The sequence below is a fragment of the Venturia canescens genome, chromosome 9 (assembly GCF_019457755.1).
Source record: "Venturia canescens isolate UGA chromosome 9, ASM1945775v1, whole genome shotgun sequence".
Taxonomy (NCBI): Eukaryota; Metazoa; Arthropoda; class Insecta; order Hymenoptera; family Ichneumonidae; genus Venturia; species Venturia canescens.
Genome location: NC_057429.1, coordinates 21023845 through 21046369, shown reverse-complemented (window position 1 = coordinate 21046369; position 22525 = coordinate 21023845). Strand labels below are relative to the sequence as shown.

At 38.7% G+C, this 22525-nt stretch overlaps 3 protein-coding genes across 5 annotated transcripts; 1 reads left to right on the top strand and 2 right to left on the bottom strand.

The window, feature by feature from the left end:
- The first annotated feature begins 23 nt into the window (after positions 1-23).
- tacc (transforming acidic coiled-coil protein) lies at positions 24-10258 on the top strand. 3 transcript variants are annotated; one of them, XM_043429229.1, is made up of 7 exons: positions 24-291; positions 474-671; positions 4975-7651; positions 7929-8269; positions 8438-8646; positions 8750-9061; positions 9237-10258. In XM_043429229.1, exons 2-7 carry the CDS (start codon positions 549-551, stop codon positions 9430-9432), a joined length of 3858 nt encoding a protein of 1285 aa, XP_043285164.1. In that variant the 5' UTR covers positions 24-291; positions 474-548; the 3' UTR covers positions 9433-10258. The 3 variants fall into 3 exon arrangements, with proteins under 3 accessions (XP_043285164.1, XP_043285166.1, XP_043285165.1); XM_043429231.1 differs by lacking the exons at positions 24-291; positions 474-671 and adding an exon at positions 3600-3707; XM_043429230.1 differs by lacking the exons at positions 24-291; positions 474-671 and adding an exon at positions 4561-4752.
- mi (minus) lies at positions 10152-14059 on the bottom strand. The gene is made up of 5 exons (XM_043429235.1): positions 13158-14059; positions 11912-12944; positions 11496-11771; positions 10835-11366; positions 10152-10718 (listed from the first exon to the last, which is right to left on the bottom strand). Exons 1-5 carry the CDS (start codon positions 13270-13272, stop codon positions 10494-10496), a joined length of 2181 nt encoding a protein of 726 aa, XP_043285170.1. The 5' UTR covers positions 13273-14059; the 3' UTR covers positions 10152-10493.
- Positions 14060-14181: 122 nt separating this feature from the next.
- Positions 14182-22476, bottom strand: LOC122416357 (zinc finger protein 91-like). Its single transcript, XM_043429228.1, has 4 exons — positions 22423-22476; positions 19718-20375; positions 19113-19458; positions 14182-18938 (listed from the first exon to the last, which is right to left on the bottom strand). Exons 2-4 carry the CDS (start codon positions 19883-19885, stop codon positions 15196-15198), a joined length of 4257 nt encoding a protein of 1418 aa, XP_043285163.1. The 5' UTR covers positions 19886-20375; positions 22423-22476; the 3' UTR covers positions 14182-15195.
- Positions 22477-22525: the final 49 nt, after the last annotated feature.

Sequence of the window (22525 nt, the reverse complement as noted above, 5' to 3'; positions counted from 1 at the left end):
GAATAGCCGTTGGAAATTAATACTCCCGGCGGTGGTACCCTCGTTCGCGTTACCCGTTAGCATTTGTCCCGCGCGCATTTCTCTCGTCAAAGTATTCAAGTGCGAAAAAGAGAGAAGACTAAAAAAAAAGAGAAACCAGTAAAAGAACCGGCTCGTGAAGAAAAAGAAAAATTCAATATCGGGTGTATTTTGTATATATGCGTTGATTGATTAAGAAGATCTTCGTACAAGAGAAAAGAGATCTCAATGTAGTGCAGTCGCGAGAGGTCTACATGTCCGAAGTTTGCGAGTGTGCGTATGCGTGCAGTCTTTTCACTCTTCGTTTCTCTCGTGGCTCGTCGAACGAACGTCGATCGTTGATCGTTGATGCTAGCAGCGTGAAAAAAAAAATCATCTTCGTTTCCAAACCGTCGTATGAATTATCTAATATTTTATTTCCAAAGTCAACCAATATCATTTATTTTGTTCAATAGTGTCGGGATAAAGGAACAATATCAAAAATCGAACGGGGAGTGGAATTGCGTGCCGTTTGACGCTTCGTGAGAAGAATGTCAAGTCCGAGCAACGTTACTGGAGCTTCGGTCGGAATTCGCGATGGCACCAGAGTCATACTTCGCGAAATAACGGCTAATTTGCAAAATTCGCCACCAGGAACTTCACCTAAACGCAGAGTAAGTTTTTGACAGATATGTTTGACAGAAATTTTTTTTCTATTATTTTTCTCATTGGAGCCTAAAAGAGCGGGTGTGCGGCAGCCGGTTTAATAAATCACGTGGTCTCTGGATCTTTTTATTCCTTTTCTGTACGTACCGCTAAAATGACCTTTCTCCCCAGCCAGCTCCCGTTCGAAATTTTTTTTCTCGCCACGTTTTTTCGCATAAATGATGAAAATTTAGCGCATTACTTACACTTCGTATTTCTCATATTAATACTATTATTGCCATTTTTCGTCGCCAATATTTTTGACGTGTCAAACTTTGGAGAAAAACATTCCAACTCTCAACCCCGCTTGACAGCTAGGATGGACTTACATATGTTGTATATTTTCTATAAATATCACAAAACCCGAGACGCATCGTGCAAGAAGAGATCTGACGCAGTAAAAATACTTGTCGCATTCCGTATGCATGCGCGAAGAAAGAGCCCCCCTTTCGTTTACAATATTTTTTTTATTCGGTCCTCTATTTTCTTTTCATTTTTTTTTCTTCCGCGCTTCCGTTGGGAAGTTTTGAAACCGTACGACTTGACGCGTTTATGCGCGCGATTCAACGTTATCTATATGTATGTTTATGTTGTGTGCAATTTATGCTCGGGGCTTCGCGGATCAACGGTTTTAAGGATCCGCTGACATTTACGAATTATATCGATTCTCAACGCTTTTGTTCGAATAATGAAAACAGTTTACATTTGAAAGGCGTCACTTCGCAAATCATGTCTATTATTCGTCATTTTTTTTTGTTTTTTTCAAAACAGACTATTTCGGCATAGACGAAAAATTGCACGAGACAGAGATGTTTCCATAAACGAAAAATTGTTGCATTTTTAATTTTTACTGAATCGACTTCCACAAAATTTTGGAGATTCCAAAAGTCATGAAATATTTGATCGTCAGAACTTTTGTCAACGAATTATAATATTATCACGGAAATTGAATAACGGGGGAGTAGGCGGGCATGGTTCGGAATGAATTTGAATTTTAGAACGGAAGAGCACCCGAGATCTGCGGTCGAAGTATCAACTGGATATTGCGTTAAAATCGGAAGTACGATAAAACGGATCCGATTGATCGGATAATTGGATAATTTCCCTCTAATTTCCATGTAAAATTCCATTTTAAAGCATCACAGTAATCGTATAAAGACATGCAACGGTTTAATAAATAGTTTATTACGCCTTGAAATTAATGGACAAACGATGGGTTTATCGTATTACCGAGGATGAAAAGATTCTGGAAAAGAGGCTGCGTAAGAAGCGATGAAGATAGCGCCACTTGTCAGTATCTCCGGAGTATGATAAAAGCGTCGAAAACACAGAGGTCTACGCTACGTAAATGTCCAGTCTTTGGAGCGCCATAGTTGGCGATACTGTGCAAGTGCACTCACACATGCCTACAGGGGAGGTAGGAAATACATAGACCTATGGAGAAAAGAGAGAGAAAGACCGACCCGGACACACATGTAACGTCCCACATACAAGCGACGGAGCGTGCGCTGTCGGGTGTTCTCGGAGCAATACGTTTAGTATCTATACGTTGTAACACTCGGCAGTTTCGTTAATGCCAAGTGTTATCACCGAATAGTGAGAAAAAAATATCGTACTCTCGTGACGAAAAATATGTTTTAAAAACTAACTGTAATCTGACAGTTGTGTAGCTCGTGGAAAAATCATATGTTTCGTGAGTAAATAATTCGTATGTTCTTATTTTTTTCCTCTTAGTGTTACATTAATTCCTGCACAAAATTCATCGTTGCTGAAATTCTCGAGACACTATTTTAGTCAATAAATAAACGCGGAAATATAAAGAAAAATCATTATCAATAACTCATCCTGTTTTATTTGCCGAGGTTTTTTCCTATGTGCAGTTTTTCGTGCATCGGTATTAAAAGCTGCTGCTGTTGCTGCTGCAGTGGTTAACACGCGTTTGTGTGGGACGACGTTGAAACATACAAAGGCATATACATAGTAAAGGACTTTTGTTCTAATATTAGAATTTCTCTTTGGGCTTAAGAGAGTTGAATGAAAAAAAGGGAAAAACGTGTCGGTCAGCCCTTTTCCGGTCTCTTTGCCAATCACTCGCCGAGGCAAAATCTTCGCTTTTCTCGTTCTTCAACGTATACGTGTCTATATATCGAAATTGATAAGCGAGGCTTCGCGGTTTTCTCCAGATGGGAATGAGTCACGCTCTTGCACGCTGTCACGGACGCTCCTCTTATAGAGTTTCTCATGGCCTAACACGTTTCTTAATTCCCTCTGCCTCCCTCCCTGCCCCCGCCTCTTTTTCTTTCCTCCTCTTACTTTATTCCTCGGGACTGTTCTTTTCATCATTCTCGGCCCGCAACCAATTTATACCTCTCTACGTTATGTTGATTCGTCATAATTACTGCGCAAATGAACGCCAACAGTGAAAAAAGAAGAACGAAAAAAAACGAGAGCGCGATTCATTAATTGCAGTTTCTCGCATGGATTTTCTTTTTTTTTTTTTTTTTTTCACTACAAGCAAATGATTTATTTTATTCGAGAAATTTGTATAAAAGAGATCCCAAAGATTGGATAAAGATAAAACCATTAAAAGATGGTTTTTTCGAAGAATGTGAAGCCAATTAATTGGATAATGAAATTCAATTTCGATAAATTGAGAAAAATATATCAATTTTTCGATCATACTTAAACGATAGTACCCAAATAAAATTCTATACACTTTTTTATATTCTTCTCCACGATTTGAACACACATTTTCAACATTCACTCCGCACGAGAATGAATCTCGATATTTTGACGTTTGTCCTCGTGCGTTCTTGGTCCGAGTTGCGCGTCTTTCAACTGGCACACGCTTGTGTCAAGAAAAAAGAGGGAGGGGATGCTCGAAAAAAGACTCAAGATGTATGGTAAATTTGGAAGGGAAGAAAGTTTGAAGATGGGGTGAAAGCCGAAAGTAGAGTCAGTTTCTGAATTCAGAATATATCATGGGTAACATCATCGGGAGAAAGGTAAATTTACTCAGAACTTTTTTCGATTTTTCACCAATTTGAAAATTCGTGAATTTATCATCTTTCATACTTGTTTTGTTATTTTTTCTTCTTTCGAGTATAAAACCGAAGCTTTTGACGATATTCACCGCGGCTTCCTCGCAGAAAACCGTTGACTCATCATAAAAACCAAAATAACTCCATTGTCTAATTTTTTGTTCTTTCAAATGAAAATTTTCATTTTTATAAACTCATTCTCTCTGTTTATACACATTGGTGTCCTTAAAATATGATATTTTGACATTTTCTACCAATCACTCCATTGAATTTTGTTTAATTTTTCATCCCCGCACAAACTTTGAATCATGATTTTTTTTTTTTAAATTGAAATTCAATCTGAGCCGAACAGTTGATTCGAATAGGAGACAAAGGCTTAATTTATAATTAAACTTGACATGTATTTCTCGTGCGAAACTGTGGCCTTGCACCGAATAGATTTTTTTAACCGCAGTATGAAGAGGATTTATTGTTAGTAGCGCGATTCTTACTTCGCGGTAATTCGGGTATTTAAAATAACACACGGACTCGAGTGAAAATGAGTACAAAATCGTTTTCGGGTAACACATGCTTGAACGGCGGTTGTAAAACGCAAAATCAAAGATGACGTTCTCGCTGGTCAGTGGATTCACAAGTGACGAATAGTCCCGTGTCGTTCTCGACGCAATTTGCGAATCGTGTGAAGTTGAATCGCCCTCTCTTCCTCTCTCGAGGTTTTTCCGACCGATATTTTATAATTAGAATCGTTGATGCCTCTCGAAACGCCTGTTTGTTGCGCAATTTTATATTGGGGACGCAAAAAATGCGACGAAATTTCGGACGCACAGCTGATCTCGATGCTGGGAGAACATCAGTAAACGTGGCAGGCTCTCGTACAACGCACGTTTTTTTTTTCCATCGAGCTCCTTATACGTACTTCGGTGATATTAACTGAACTATGGATTATATAAATCGTTTATTTCATCGGAATTCTCCCAATACTTCGGGATTTTCGTCTCCCGAACTTGAGGTACAAATTAAAGAGAACCCCCCCGTCCTATAGACTTGTCACCCTTGACATTCTTTTGATACTAACGGGTCCGATAATAATTGGATTTTAATTCTCGTAAATATTATTTTCTTAACGAAATTCGTATTGATAGTACGGCATAAAATTTGAAGCAACATTTCAGTTGCGTTGTTATTCGCATTTACGTTGAGAAAATAATGAGTGTTTTGCAATGATTTACAGGGCAGCAATGAAGGATCAACGAGCAAAATCGAACCTCAACAACAGCAGCCACAGCACGATGTAAAAGTTCGATTTATAAGGGAATTCGCGGACGCGCCAAGTACGACAATACGCGAAGGAATACCGGAATGCAGCAGTTTATCGTCGGCGAGTAGCTTTCAGAGTCTCGCAAGTACATTAAGTTCAAAATGCAGCAGTGGAATATGCGTGGACAGTAGCCCGAATAAAAGTGCGAACAATTCGTATCTGAGTCCGGAAATAAAGGGTCTTGATGATCTTATAGCAGCGTGTGAGAATATCCATTTGAACGATTCTACGAAGGAACAATCTTTCGAATTACGAGCCGATTCGGAGGACAACAGTCCCGATGCAACATTTACATCGGCAGCTGATAACACCAGTCTTGATCGTTCGAGAGGAAATTCGCCGATTAATTTGAAGAATGACGTTGATCCGAGTCTTAATGTAACCGCAGATATAAACAGACCAATTTCACCGATTAATCAGGCGGACTCGACCGATCCTAATCTCAATACTACTACAGAGATAACGGAACCGAAATCATCAATTGATAACGAAGCTCATTGCAATCCCGATATTCCAAGAGACATTGAAAAAGATCCCTCCGAGCCTGATTTTAATTTCAACGTTGCCACCGAAATCCATAACGAACGACATTCACCTGTAATTCGTCAGAAGGAAGAAAATACTGATCTGAATGTTACCACTGAAATTCAGAGAGAGAATCACCAACAAATTGAACAGGAATTTGGCTCTGATCTTGCACGAGAGATCGAGAAAACATCTGCGCTTTCTTCGAGTCAAGGAAATTCTATATTGAACGTTACTACCGATGCAATTAACGATAATTTTGTTAACGATTGTCCGGATGGACGCGATCTCGATTCAACGAGAGTAATTTCCAGCAATAATTCACCGATCAAATGTTCTGTCGATTTTAATCTCAATCTCGATTCGACAAGGATAATTTCCAACGACGATTCATCGAACAAATGTCCCAATAATTTTACTCCTGATCTTGATACAACGAGAGAAGTAACCAGAGAATTTTCTGAGCTTAATCGCGAAGCTCGCGGTATAGACAAACCCCAAATTTTTTATGAAAATGCAATAAGCTCTTCGACTCAATTGCACTCTCACACACCTGAATTCGTCGATGCACTGTGTACGTCATCCGAGCTTGAAAAATCGGACGGAACGTTCGTTCAGTGCGTCAGTGATATTGCACAATTATCGGAGCCTAAAGAAACCGACGTAGCATTGAAAGACTTAGATTTTGCTATCGAAAGTACTGAAATTTTGAAATCTACCGTTGAAGAAAGTAAGGAGGAATTGAAAGGGTACGAGGATTATCCCCTCGAATTGATAACACCGTCGCTTTCACAATTCCACGAAAATTTATGCGCTCCCAACTTCGAGTCGATCAACGAATCCGACATATCGGCGGAAAAAAATTTCTCGAAATTCAGCGCTCAAGATTTGAAAATAACGAAACAAACGGATAATTTCGTCGACGAATCGAAAGAGCTGATAAAGGAAAATACGGAAAGTTGGACAATTCCTACCTTACCAACTTTGTCAAGTATTCACTCGCCAATTGATTTGAACGAGAGCACAAATTTACGTATACAAGAAGCTTCAATCCAGGAGATCGATCATTCGAACGAAAATAATTCACAACGTTCACTAGAACTAAAAGAGAGCGAAAATAGTGAAGAAAATCGTACAGAAGGGTGTTCAATTTCAGAAAAATTCGCTGCACCACTGACCATTGAAAATTGTTTGGCAAAACCATTGACGAATTTTATCAGTGCCTATAATCTAGTGGACGGTGGCGTAGGCGTTTGCGACCCTGATACGGAAGAATATGAACTGACAACACCAGCGGTGCCCGTACCGTTGAAACTTTCGAAAATTATAAATTGTACGGTTCCTAAAATCACGTGTCACAGCGTCAAAGATTTGATTCAACAGAAATTGAGAAAAGAGAAAATACAAGGCGAAGAGTTTAACTTATCGAGAAAAATCAATAGGGATTCGAATAATCCAGAACTATTAACGGACAACGAGATCGATCATTTGGAATCTGGAACCGTTAGTGCGGAAATAGAAACAGAAAGTTTTCCAGAAATTACGAAAAAACAAAATGGATCAAATGATGAACTCGATACGACTGTAACAGCTGATGATTTGGACATCGATGATTTTCCTGAGAGCGATCAATTCGCCGAATTCGTTCCTCAACGACAAAGCACCGGATTCGAGCAACTAAATAAATTAGAACCACAAAAATCGACCCTCATTGCTGGTGCAACCGAAGAACACAATTTCGTTCGTCCACCCGTCCCCTTGAACGAAAACTACGAAGAATTCAGACCACAAAAACAAAGTACAAGTTTGAATAATTTCACGTCTCCTGTGTCCTCAAAACCCGAGAGACAGAGAACACACTACCTAACAGCTTTATCCGAACCCGAAGAATCATCGATAAACGAGAAAATAAAATCTACTCCGAACAAACAAGTCAATAGCTTTGATCATCGCTGCAATTTCGAACAATTGGAAGTAGCTGCCAACTCGGTTGCCAATGATATTTTCAACTCATCCCTTGACCTCCCCGAAGAAAACGAACACTACGTGAGCGCGCAATCCGAAGGTAAATATAATGGAACTACGATTTTTTATTCAAATGTCATACTTTTTCATCTAATTTCTGATTTTTCCATAAAAAAAAATAAATTTTAACCTTAATACTCGATACTTACAGATTTGAAAAAAAGTCATATTATCTTTTAAAATTGCAAAAACAAAACGAGAAGCTGTGAGAAAATAGTGCTTTCATTTTATCCCCACGTATCTTGTTTTTTTCTTTGAAATTAAAAATTCTTTATTCCACGATTTTAAATGTTTCTTCTTTGTTTTCGTCTCCATAGTTTTTCAAGATCCGTCAAATTTTGAGTTCTTCCTATCGAAAACCCCGAAGAGAAATACGAATCGAAATTTGCGAGATTTGTCATTGTACGTGAAGTTTGATCCATTGGTATCGAACACAAGTATGTTGCCACAAGGAAATATTCAGAGCGCCAGTCCACCGACGAGTGAGGCGAGAAACGGAGAAAATAATACCGCGGTACCGAATGTCGGTACGCCAAAGCGAAATCCAGCAATAGCAGCAATTGACCGATTGTTATTCTACAGCCCAATGTCAGGCAACGCGACACCGACCAACACAAGTACGACAACTCAGAAGACAAATGATGGGCAGGAAAAATTGGTTAGTCAAACGTCATTTTTAAAAGTTGTTAGGTTGTTTTTTCAACCAGCAAAGAACTTGACATCTTTGCAGATTTTGAATTTGCGTTAGATAGGAATACTATCAAATTCAAAGTGAATGATTAATTATATGACATATATGTTTTTTATGTAAAAAAAAAAAAAACAGAAATCTGCGGATGAAGCCACCGAGGATACGATAAACATGGCGAAAGAGTTGGAATTGGTTCGAACGACGGTGTTGCAACTTGAGGAGCAATTGGAAAAATTGAAAATCGATCATGAAGAAGCGTTAGATAAGCAAGCCAGTTATAAAGAAAAAATCAATCAATTGCAAACTCAACTTGCCCAGGAAGTTAAACACAAGAATGAAATAACGTAAGTTCGCAGTCGTTTATTCTTAATATAATTTTTAAAACGCTCTTGTGCGTACATTAATAATGGGATTACTGTTGAAAATTATGATTTCCTAATCTTTCAGGGTCGTTGTCGATGAGTATGAAATATCGATAAGTCGTTTGGTCGCTGAACGGGAACGAGATCGAAAAAATCTTGACCTCGAAAAAGCTAAATTGCAGGAAGAACTCGCGGCAGCGAAACATCATCTCGACAATACCGAAGCCGCATTCAATGATGTACATTTGAAATATGAGAGACTCAAAGCCGTTGTCGCAACATACAAAAACAACGAGGCGGAGCTCAAAAAAAGCATACAAGAGAACGTTGAAATAATCAAATCTTTGGAAAATCGTTACGAACAGGTCAAGAGTCATGCGACGGCGAGGCTCGAGAAGTATGTCAAACAAATTTTTTTATCTCATTTTATTAATTTTCCAAAATCGAAACCACATAATATTACTTAATATATTGTATCTTCTTAAATATTGTTAATATAACTTTTGAGAGAGATTTAAAAACAAATAAAAAAATCAAACGAGATCTAAGCAATTTAATATATTTTTTTTCAGGGCTAACTTGGATCTCGAAGAAATCCGTAAGCAGAACGACTCCGAAACTGTCAGACTCCGAGCAATGTTGAGAAAAGCCGAATTGAAGAGTAATTCATTGGCAGAGTTGGTCGAGCAAAAAACAAAGGAGAACAATCAGTTAACGCAAATATTGGATGAGCTGATTGCAAGGGTTGGAGTCAACAAGTCGGAATGATTTAGTTTCTTTTTGAACGATCAATTCCCAAAAACTAACCCACTGAAAAGGAATCCTTTCGATACCTCATCGTTTTTTGAATAGCAATCTTAATATCGTCGTGATCTCTATTATCGTACTGAAACGGTGTGGATTCATTGTAAACAACGTAACGAGAGATTTTTTCAATTCTGCGTACATGAGGAAAAAATAGTATATAGATATATATATATATATATATTTGGCACGGTAAATAACGCAACCATTCATTTGTACAAACTGATTGATATTTAATAATAGTAAAAACGGGAAAATAGAGAAGAAAAAAGAATAGTATTGTCGAGATCGGCTGAAAGAGCTCGTAGAACGAAAAAAAAACCGGTGCTTTACGATTTAAGAAGGATCCTCGAACGCTATCGGATCACGATGATACTATTTTAACGATTTTCACTAGATTTCTATTCGACTGTGCTTGATTCGCATGTATTTCACTTCGCGTTTTTTCGATTTTTTCAAAGTATTAATTTTACTCCACGCTATTTATATGTGACCGATGATGTGCGATGATACACGGCCGGTGATGTATGCAGATTTGAATTTTTCTCTGTTAATTTCTCACACTTTAGCAAGCGTATATATGTATGTAAATGATGCATCTCTCTCCAAAGATGCGAAATCAAAACACACAGAAAAGAAAAAACAGGAAGGAAGAAAAGAAGAAACAACAAATACTACTAATAGATGAGTTACGGTTTTTTTTTTATTTAAGTGAAACGCCTTTTTATTAATTATTTATAGGTTGTAAAATATACTATTTTATTGCTAATAAAAAAATATGCTTAAATAATTATTCTATGATTTATCCGTCACTCTTTTTACGCCGTTATTTACACAAGGCTGTTTTGATAGTCGTCGATTTCGGTGAAGCTCTTGGGTCTTGGTCATTATACATAAAAAAAAAAGAATAAAAAACGGAAAAACCAAAAACAAAATAAGAAAGAGAAGAAATCGAACTATCGAATCGAAGAACTTGATCGAACGGTGGAAACGTCAAAATTTATAACGAGAAAGACTTTTTTTTTTTAATCTGTAGATTTTGACTCTACAATAAGGAGTACATGACGTTTCGCCAATCTAAGCATACGATCACTCGTACTCCCAGGCTTTCGTGGCAAATTTGGGTTTTCCAAATCTGGCATGTACTTCTTGACAATCCGGGCGAGCTGCGAAGCACATTGCTTAAATCGCGGATGTCCCATGGTGATTCCTTTACCGCGAAGTGCTTCAGCAATAGCCCACAATAATTTCTATATTTGACAAACAGAAAAAAAATATATATGTTACGAATAATTATTCGAAAGAGTTTAAGAAAAATGAAAAATCAATGGTTTCGACCAGGATAGAAAATTTTGAGGTTACTTACTTTTCTGTGAGCTTCACTGAGCTCAGATTTAACTTGCTGGAACGAAGATTCACTCTTCATGTGAAAATTACCTGTCGAATGCCTCTCACTCATCCAAGAATCGGAGGAATTGCTTTCAGTAATGTGAGTGCAATCGAAGGACAAACTTTTGGCCCATTTGAATCGCGGACCTTCGAGCTCCTCTTCGTTCTTGCGTTTCTTCGAATCTTCGAAATTTAGCGCTCTCTTTATATCACTGGCGTGTAATGTCGGAGGAGCAGATATATCGATTTTAGATTTAGAAATCGGAAAGAGCGCCCTCTTAATTCTTTGTTGTGAACTCGCATTTACAAGTGATGATGTTCTGTTGCTCGGGCCCGCGCGATCCCCCGGTGGACTTTGAAACAACGCTCTCTTTGATGTTTCTAGCTTTGTTTTTCGGGGACTTGGCGAAATTCTACTTAACCCTGTCCTCTTTTTTCCTGAACCACGTGGGCTTTTACCCCGTGGACTTTTCCCTCGCGGGCTCTTGCCCTTTCTTATCGTTGGCTTCCTGAAACACAAAGATATCACTCAAATTGTGAATAAACACTTTTTTCATTAAAAAAATAAGTTTGCTGTTTCCAATCTTCGGTACTTTTTTTTAATATTTAATTCAACCTTTTTCAATTTTTTTACTCACTTCATATTGAGAACGAGCTGTTTTTTGTCCGCCATTCCCAAACCCTGCAGATTGGCACTAGAAAACGTGCGTCTACGACGTGCCAGATGACTCAGACGTTTTCCAGGACTCTGTCCATTGTTACGACGTGATAGTAAATTGCGTTTTTTGACGCTACCCGGTGCTTGTTTCGTGAACCATATATTGCAGGACGATTGCGTTTCGGCTCCGATGTAACGTTGACATAATTTTAAAGTAAGGCCTTCGTATTCTTCGACTACTCTACTTCGGTTGTAACTGAAAAAAAATATTATCTATAGACGATACCTTATTTATGTATATTTATGTATATTTTTGTGCTAAAAACATGGATGAAATTTTGTTTTTGTGTTTCATAATGATATCAGACCAAAAAATCCCATTGAATCGACACTTACTGAATGCCATGTGTTTTTTGCTTATAAGCAAGATCCCACGGCATATCTATTACATCCTCAACACTGACAGTCTTAAAAAATGGAACAATCTCTTTCTCAGGCATTTGAAAAGTGACATGCTTAGTTTTTTCCCTGTTAGTAATCATTTCTTTCGTTCTGAGGTTACTCAAAGTCGATTCATCAAATCTTGTATTATTTTCATTCTCAGTCTCATCGTTTTCTCTCATGTTGCCAATTATATTTTCATTGCTTGTAGATTCAAAGCTGGTTCGACAAGCGCTCCAAGTTTCGGAAAAATTTCTCCTCATCGGTTCATCCTTAAAACTTGTGGTCGTTTCGTCGTTCCGTTCACAGGCATTGAAGGCATTTGTCAAATTTCTTAAACTACTTTTCCCGCGATGATTATTAAAACTGCATTCGCTCGAATGATTCTGTACTATTTTGTCCTCCTGATCCGCTTTTTTCTCGATATTATTCGTTACTTCGAGTGTTACTGTTATTTCCAACGCTTTTGTTTCTTGATCTATGGTTGTAATGCTTTCCCCTTTCGCATCTTTTTCTTTACGAGTGAGGAAAGGATCGATCAGAAAATATTGACGATTTGCTTTTATAGAAGCCAGCAAATCACCACAATCGCTCTGACAAATTGTGTGTTTCGGTGGTGGAGGAACACCGGCAAGAAATTTATTGATTCTAGCTAGCAGGTAACAATCGGATTTCGCTATCAATTCTTCATCCGTCGGTCCAACACATTTATCCTCTAACAACGAGTCTTGCCAACTCAATTTGTCACTTTGCCTTGACAATAATTCACTGAAATCTTTTTTTACTGTTTTGTCGTTTTCTTCATCTTCGCTTTCAAACATCTCCGGACTTGATACTTGGTTTGTTGCATCATGGGTTTTGGGAGTTTCCGTTGATTCGGAATAGGTACAATCCATAGTTTCTTCGTTCAAATACACCAAGCTACGGCTCGGATTGTATATACCTGATGATACATCCGGATGATCCTGCAGACTCTTGTCATGTAGACCTTTAAAAAATTTTCATTTCAGCTCAATACTTGTTTGGTCATACCGTCGTTTCATTAGATAAAAGTATGTCCTTTACATTGAAAATAATTGTATTGAAGAACTTTATAGCATTATCAAATTTGGAAACTTCTGGCAAACTATCTCTTCCGTAGCGATTACGGTTAAAAATTGATAAAAATAACTTAATAATTAAAATGAAAATAACTAATTACCCAGAGTGGACGAACTTAGCGCAAGATCCTCTTCCAGGATGAAAGTATTATTGGGCGTGGAGCAAACATCCAAGCCACCGGATAGTTTCGAAGATGGACAGCTCTCAGTGTGCATTCTTGAATATTCTGAATTATTGTTCTCTATCTACTTCATAAGGAAAGGAGAATATGATTTTAAAAAACTTGAAACGTTGTCGCTACCCGATTTTTCGTAGGAGTTTGAGCAAACAACGTAAATCTTCATCAACATCTGATATTCAAATGTTTATCATTAAATTCGCCGAAACGTTGCATTTTCTTCACCGTTTTTCATTTGTCCGTTCTTCAATAATGTAGAATTATCCGGTAAGATAAAACAATACGGAATAATAGGGTTGGTTATCACTCTATTTTTGACCGCTCTTTTTTTCCACACTACATGGCGGATGGAAAAGGTTAAAAACTGGTATTTATTTTCGGTTATCAAATGTAACGAGTCTTAACGTTCTTTTATTATTGTAAGCACTTGGAAACTTTTCGCTTCAAAATGGAACAGTTACATTGGTTTGTGATTAAAGAATTGCGCGTATTATACGTTCTAGTTTTAATGGAACACAATACGAGTTCGCCGATCACACGACATCGTCTCGAACTGACTCGAGTTGTGCATCGTATATAGTATCAACATATAGAACATTTGCCCATCGAGATCTATATATATATACACCATGAATATATCTATACCCATGTGTAGAATCCCTAACAGCTGCTTACGTGCTACGTGGACTGCTCTCGGAGAGAAACAGTGTATACACAAAATATACATCCCCATTATTATTTTCATTCTGCCCGAACGGACGCTACAGGATCGCTCAAAAAGTAAAATCTTACAAAATCCTTTGCGCGATCACTTTTGACGATGTTGCTCATTTTCGACAGTTGCGGAAGAAATTTCACCAAGTCGCGTACAGAAATTTGCGAAAAAAGGAACGTTATAGTTTAATTAGCGTGCAAGCAGAAAAAATTAAACGGATCAAAAAACAAGTTTTTAAATTCTACAAAGTCTTTATTCACACTCGTAGTAACAGTTATGTACAAATAAAAATGGAAATAGTTTATTTCGTAAATACAGATTTGTTTATCACTAAAATATAAACGCGAGACAGTCGTCTTTCATTGAAAAATACGCCGATCGTTTGAAAAGTTAAACTCGTCGATGCGATATGCATGAAAAAAAAGATTTTTTTCCCTACTTCTGAGCTTGAACAAAAAAAAAATAGAGCCCACTACGGAGACAATAACTACGAGAACTTTGATTTTAAGTTAAAAACCTAAAATTAATGCTTTGCATTATTATCCTCGTGTGCATCAACCTCGTTAATTTTTCTAATGAACATAAAAAAAAAGCTGATACCGTCGGTGGTACTACAATACCGGGAGCAGACTACATGGGAAATAACCCATATATATCAGCCGCGGTTTTACACTAGCAACGATACGTGACTGCGAATTTAAAAATGTTCACATGATCCCAACTTTTTAAAACGAATTCTCTAATGCAGACAATAAGAGCATAAGCGAAATAGAGGTTTCAGTTCGTCTACTATAGTTAGTATTAGCCAAATAATTGTAAACAATAATTTGAATAAAATTTGCTGAGACGGAGCTCTATATTCATACAATATATATGTACTATATATACTCGTAATGATAACACGGTTTCTCTGTACATTTTTTTCCCCCACTCGACCTACCAATATGCACAAGTAAAAAAAAAAAAAAAAAATTAGAAAAAACTGGCAATCCGGCAGCTCAGAGTTTCCGTTTGTCAAATATAAAATAGAGGGAAAAAATTCAGATCCGAATTTGAAGAGAGTGAGTACGAGATAAAATTGTGTATGTGTGTTCGGAAAAAGTCACGTGTCTAGAAAAAAGGATATCCCTGGGTGTTTATACGAATGTGAAATTCGATAGTGACACGATCCCAGAACGAAATTTGGAAATACTCTCGTCGCATCGCTCTTCGATGAGTCGTCATTGAGGAGAATGTAGAAGATTCTTAAGCTGTAGTATAAATTTTAGTGCCTTCGGGCAAAATGACTTCTTCATCGGGATCGGTGAGCGTAACGGTCAAAGGCAGAATAAGCGGCATGAGAATTTCCTGATGCTGCATCATTTGAGTTCCGTTGAGATCGTCGGTGGTTCTCGCGATCGTTATAGTTTTGATATTCTGCGACTTGACCAACTGAATTTGAGTCTGTTCATCGTGCTCGGAAATTAATTCATGAGTGGTTGTCAACTGATGAAGTCTAATCGGTTGTACGAGCTGATTGTGTACAATATTTTCTTGCAACATCGGAGTACCAATAGCGTTAGCGTTGGAGGGTCGATTCGAATTTAGCAAGTGATTTTGTTTGCACCTTTTGCTGTGAGCGTAACGACTTCCGTTGTTGTTGAAGCGACGATCGCACGTTGGACAAGCGTAGGGTCTCTGACCGGTGTGAATGAAAACGTGTTCTTTGAGGGATTTGAGACGTCGAAAATTTTTAGGACAGTATTTGCAGTGATATTTAGCTTCGCCGGTGTGAGATGTCAAATGATTGGCCAAAGTGTCCGCGCGAGCGAAAGCTCTCGAGCAATGCTGGCACGTGTAGGGCCTCTCTTGGGTGTGAGTTCGCATGTGCATCTTCAAATAGGCATTAGTAGTGAAAGGACGCGCGCAAACTTCACAAACGTAAGGTTTGATACCGTTGTGAGCTCTCAAGTGTGCAATAAGCGTGGTCGATTGGGTAAAGCTCTTGGAGCATATTTCACACAAAAATCTCTTGGACGTATCGGTCTCCTTGGGTTTTTTGAACGTACGATCGTGTTTCGACAAATGGCTCGACAATTGTTCCTCTTTGATGAAACGCTTGGTGCAACGCGGACATTTATAAGGTTTTATCATGTTATGCTTGGCAACATGAATCTTCAAGTGTTCACGACGATAAAATTTCTTCGGACAAATGTCACAAAGATATTTTTTACCCTCGTGTACTTGTATGTGTCGTAAGAGGCCTTTCCTCGAGGTATAACGTTTGTTGCATTCGGTACATTCGAGCCCTACGATATCGGTTCGTCTCTTTCGAGCTATCTTCGTCGATTCTTTTCTCTCGTCCATTCCTGGCTCGATTTCACGAAGATCCTCTTCCGTCAATATACCTTCGTCCACGTGACGACTTCTGTGCTCTTTCAATATATCGTTGTTTTCAAAGGTGTCGCCGCATATGTTACATTTTCTCACTTGATCCGGATTCTTTTCCGAGCACTTGTCGTAGTGGGACTTGAGTTTGTCCTTGCGATAAAATTTCACGTTGCAAATGTCGCACTCAAAATTGGGCTTTTGGTGTAACAATTGATGACGCAAAAGAGACTTTTTCGTACTGTATTTTTTCTTACACGTCGGACACTCGTGACTGTCCACCGGCCAATCGAGACCGCTCTCGAAATCCGAATTGTCATCGTTCTCTTCCTCGTCCTCCGTTCTTTCCTCTCCCTTGAAATTCATCGTTCTATTAATTTGTTGTTGATTGGTGAACGGTCCTGATCGTTCCGACATTTGTGTAAGATTGTTTCTACGCAAAGTTTCCAAGTTCTCGGCTGTATCGATTTTCTCGTCTTTGACAGGATGCTGCAACATGTGCTTCGTTAACGATTGCTTCGATCTACATTTACGTCCGCAAGTTTCACACTCGTAATTGTGCCCTCGACGATTATTACGTTGCGTTTGCGTTTTTTTTGGCGATGTCATATCATCAATTTTAACGTCTTGGCGGTGGTTCCATCGAACGTTATTCATCTTCGAATCGCTGAGATCCGGATTTTCTTCTTGATACTCCGAATTCGTTGATTTTTCATCCTCCTCCGAATCCTCAAAATCCCCTTCCGTTTTTATTTTATCAATTATTTTCTGAGCTGCTTTCGCAGCCACTCTTTTTATTCTTTTATTCGGATCGTAAGGTTCACCATGAAGAATGGTTTTATGATTTGTCGCGAACAGATGATTTCGCAATGTCAATTCGTTACCGAATATTTTGCTACAATCGGTACATTTAAATATTTTCGTTTTACAAGCGTATTCCTGCTCGACGTGTTGTTGCAGTTCCTCTTTGCTGGCGAATTCGGCTTTGCACAATTTACAAATTCGTTGTGTCGCCCCTTCATGATATTCGACATGGCGTATCAACGATTTTTTGCTCGAACACGTTATCGTACAATGTGGGCATTTGTAATTTTTGCCGTCTCTCCAATTTACAGACATCTCTCTCATATCATCGTCCTCGTGATCGTCCTCCTCGCCTTCAACTTCCAAGTTCCACGAATTCTCTGTATCAATGTTATTCTCTTGATCATCGTCTTCGTCTTCTTCCTGGTGATCACAACTTTCCAGCTGATTTTCTTCGAAATCATTGTTTTTGTAAATTTCATTGGGATCGTTCTCGTGCGATCGCGCATCGAATTCATTCTCGTAAACGTTATCCTCGAGATCTTGTTGGGACAGGACACCCTCGACAACATGTTCGGTTCTGTGTTTACGAAGTTTCTCCAATTCGTCAAATTCGCGCTCGCAAGTGCTACATTTAAAAATGGCAAAATGTATGCTCGAATGCTCCAGAAGTGAGCGTTTGTTGGCGAAGCTTTGATTACATTTTTCACATGGATAAGAGACCGTTTCGTTGCGCATCGATCTTCGTCTGTGTTTTTTGGGAGACGGATTTCCATGAGTCGTCTCCATTCCAAAGTGGAATTCGTCGTCCAGATCCTCATCAACTATACTCGTATCGTTCTCATTCGTATTCATATGGTTATTAATATCAGGGGATTCTCTAGTCTCATCGTAATCAAGATAATCCGAGGAATCTTTGGCATCGTCACGTCCAGAATCCTCGTGTGAAAAGGATGAATCCTTTGAATTGAACCCTTTGTTTTTTTCATGTTGACGAAGGTGTTTGTTGAACGATATTACGTAGAGATATTCTTTGCCACAATAGGGACATTTGTTGGCTTTTTTACCGGACAAATTGTTGCCGGTGATTGGTGGTGTAGTACTCGTAGAAGGAACTGGATTTTTCGTTGGGCTTGTCATAGATTTATCAGACTTTTCTTGCTTTTTCAATGATAACGCGCGTCTCACTTCTTCGTGCAAGTGCATGTGTTCCTTCAGTATTTCTTTAGAAAGAAATCTTTTATCACACAAATAGCAGAGGAAATACGTTTTTTCACTCTTCTCCTGCGATTGCGTTCGCTTTAGTCTGCTGCTTAGATTCAAATTTTCGAAATAGTTGTCCTCATCGTTCGTGCAATTACGTTTACTCAACCTACGTTTACTGCGACGTGTTTCGTTTGGTGAAATTTCAGTTTTTTTAATCCTTTCCTGTTCTTGCTGTTCGGACTCGACTGTATTTAAAGTTTCCTCTTGACGATGCATCTCTTTCGCTCTCATTTCATCTTCCATCAGTGCCAAATAATTGACCGTCTCGTTGTTTACAGAATCAACGCTCTCTTGCGACACCAATTCTTCACCCTCATTGCGCGTCAATGTATAGCCCTGTTGCATTATATAATTATGCTCCTCCGCGGTTATCCCATCAGAATCATGAATCCCCTGGGCTTTCACCGTTTCACGATAATCCACGTTGTTACAATCACCCAACTCAACTACGGTGCCCTCGCTCTCATCCAAATAATGCGAATGACCATCGTTTGCCTCAAGCATCGCGGATACTCCATTTTCTTCATCCAAGACTTCATCCTGTTTGTGCTCTGCAAACAGTATCAGAATTCATATTAGGAAGGCATAATGCCGAATGATTTGAAAAATTCTCTCCAAATAAATCGTTTGGTTCTGCCCATCCTATTGTTATTAAATTTTCTTAGTAGATGCCCCACAAATTCCAACATTTGCGAATAAGCTCGAAATGTTAACGATCTTTTTACCTGTTAGAGTGCTTTGTTGTTTCGATAGTTTTTCCACTTCTAAAAGTGCCAAATGATCTTTGAGCAGACTGGACTTTTGACTGTCCGTATCAACGCTGTTCAAGCTATCGACGGTCGCCTGATAATGGACGTCGACGTTGAGACTGTGAACGTCGTCACCCCTTTCCGCTTCTAAATGGACTTCTACTTCGTTGAAAAAGAGCTCTTCCTTAATGTTAAGTCCGTCGTATCTTTGTCGTAGTATATTATCGGCCTGTTCCACTTGAAGTTTGAACTCATAAGCCGCTTCTAACTTGTCAGCACAGTTGCAACAAACTTGAGCGGGCAAACCATCTTCGGGTACCATCTGCAAAATTTAGAAGGATCAAATTGTTTGAAAATGAGTATACTCGAGATTTGTAAAAGTTAATTATTGAATGATCGGTAGTTTAATTTATTTCCAAAAACTTTGTATGTTTGATCACTCATTGAATCCGAGCAGTTACGAATTTGGTAAAAATATTATCTCATCTGAATGTTAACAAAGATAGTGTTATTCAGCGAAACATAAGTAAATAAATCGATATTAAAAAAAATAACCTCGAAATACAGAATTAAAAACTAACCTTAACACTAGCGAAGCTCATAGCTTTGGCGGAGAGCGAAGTGACATTGTTTTCGACGAAAAGATCACGCATAATCATATGTCCGAGCAAGCAAACTCGACAAACTTCGGTCTCTTCGATCGTGTCATCATGAGAATCCTCCTCCGTGTCCATATCCACGGCGTCCATGTTTATGTTATGCGTGTGTCGTATTATTTTTTCGACAAAATATGTACGGGCCTGAAGCCAGGGCCTTAGCGAGTTCTACCCCTTTTTTGGGCCACCTGATATTTCGCCGCGACGTCACTCGAAAGCGGCGATCCCACTTTTGTCGCAGCACTATTATTTATCATTAGCTACGCGTCACGAACCCGACGCCTTCGACATTAAGCCTTGTTTTCCTTTTTTTCTGATTAACTAACGTTCGTTCCCTTGAGGCTGAAAAACGAACGTGTAGCAAGCGCCAGTTGAGTTTACACTCATTTGGCGACTACGTACCATTGCACATACGCATCGAAACCCAACACAAGCATACTACTGCATACGACCACGAGCGCACGAGCCTGCACAACTCCCCCCTCTAGTAATTCTCGACCATTGGCTGCTCGTGACGATCCAACCTCAACCGAGACGTCTCAAAACAATGTTTGTTCTATGCGTTTCATTTTGATCACAATGACTGTGGACAATAATTTTATTTTACTATGAATCTTTACGTATATATCACAAATATTTTTCAATACCTATATATACTTAAATTTTGGAAAATCTTTTTATATTGGCATATTATTATTGGAATTTTCTCTCCAGTGGGTATATGTATTATATATACTGCTCGTCAAAGTTGTTTAAACCTAATATTTACTTTGTGCGCTTTTGTTTCGATCGAAAAACATATTTTGAAAAACAAAAAAGTTTTAAACGTACTTTTTGAATTCGGGAACGTTCTTTCGCAAACATTCAAATAATGATTCGAGTTATACGAGTTGCTCAAACGCTACTGCAGAGTTGCCAGTTATTTCGAAGCGCTCAGATTCGCTACTATAGAGGCCAGTCAAATCGCTGAAAATCGGCAATAGCGGTCGCGTAGCCCAAAAGAGAAATCATTTTTTCGCATTTTTTTTTTTCTAAATAGATATCGCCAACTGTCCGAACGATATAAAAAGATATACGCATATATATATTTTTTATTTATTCATATGAGGCATAATAAATTGTTTTATTGTTACGATTTTTTTTTTCATTGTAGGGAAAGCGGTTGGTCCGGTAGTAAAAAAAAGTTTGGCTTTGCAAGTTGAGTGTATGGCGAATCCTATAATTTTGGGTTCGCGGCGAGGGCAAAGCTCGATCGGTAGACGAAGAAATTTGGGGGTCGTGAGCGAGCAGCGTGTAAGGACCAAAGATATAACAGGAATATTCGTTCAGACTGTCATCAAGTCAACCCTTTTAGTATTTTTTTTTAACCCAGAACACGACTTTAATAATTTCATAGTTTATTATTATTTGGTTTTACGACTTACGAACCCGAGTCCTTATTCTCCGGACCAAAACCGGTCTTGAAATATCTCAACGGAATAATTTATTTAAAAATAATGCGAAAAATTGATTTCCCTTTGGCCGTATATGTGCGACCACCTCTCCTCTTTTGGCGATTTTTAGCGATTCGACTGGCCTCTGGTGGCGATCAGAGCTTTGAAATAAACCTAGCAACTAGCAACCCTGTTCTACACATACTTTCTACGATACCATCCACGAATAAACCGCGTCGCTACGTGTACGATGCTTTCGTCATTTTTGTAAAATTGCTATATCGAGCTATACATCTCTCGTTGTGCAGCAGCGAGCAAAACATTCGTTACAGAAGGTAGTGCGCTCTGACGGGAAATACGTAATCGCATCGCAATAGAAATGAACATGCGGCATGCAGGCGTTTTCATTCATCAACTTGATATAGTAAATAAAAAGAAAGATGAGGAGTTAGGAGCAACAATAATAAGACGTCGTCGCCGGTATATGATTGAATGTTACGTATAATTTTGTTTTCACGTCGATATGACAGGAGACAAAGAACACTACACATGTTTTTAGAATTTCGATCAAAGTTGAGGTTATAAATGGAATAAAAATTTGAAAATAAAACAAAAATAATTTCAAGTGAAACTTTTCGATGACTTCTTTGATATAAGGAAGGCTAACGGCTAACGGCTTCGCTCCGTAACAAGGACGTAACCGTAGGGTGCTTGCGAGCCGCAGTAAAGTTATTGGCCGGTTGGCCGGCGTGTTACGAGCCTAATATACGAGCGCACAAACGTTCGTTGATTTGTATTGCATATCGTTGCAAGTGGCCTGGTGGGGGGATACACTCGGGAGTGTGTTTCTCAAGTGAGCGCCGTAGTCCGTGTAGTCAGGGTTAGAGTGGCTTGCGTATGAGAAACATGCGTATGGTGTAGGCTCTTGAGTGCCTAATAAACGTGTTTTCCAGCATCGCAGTATCGCGGCATGTTTTTATATTTTTTCAATTTCGCTCTTGTTTCCGTTTAAACTTGGATAAGAAGACTTTTTACGTTGTAAATAACAGATATAAATAATAGAAAACATATGTGTGTCAAAGTGCGTGTGTGGGGTGTTTGTACATTCGAGTATATTGGATTTTCGACAAGGAGAGAACGAGAACGTGCCTCGAATAAGTATGCCATAAAGATAAAGCTAAGCTTCTCGAGTTTTACCTTGTGCTGCTGGGTTTGAATAATTCGAAACCCGAAGGAATCTTCTTAGTCGTGCCGCCGCGTCGTTGTCGCACGTGTCGCTCACGTTCGACGCCACGTGTTT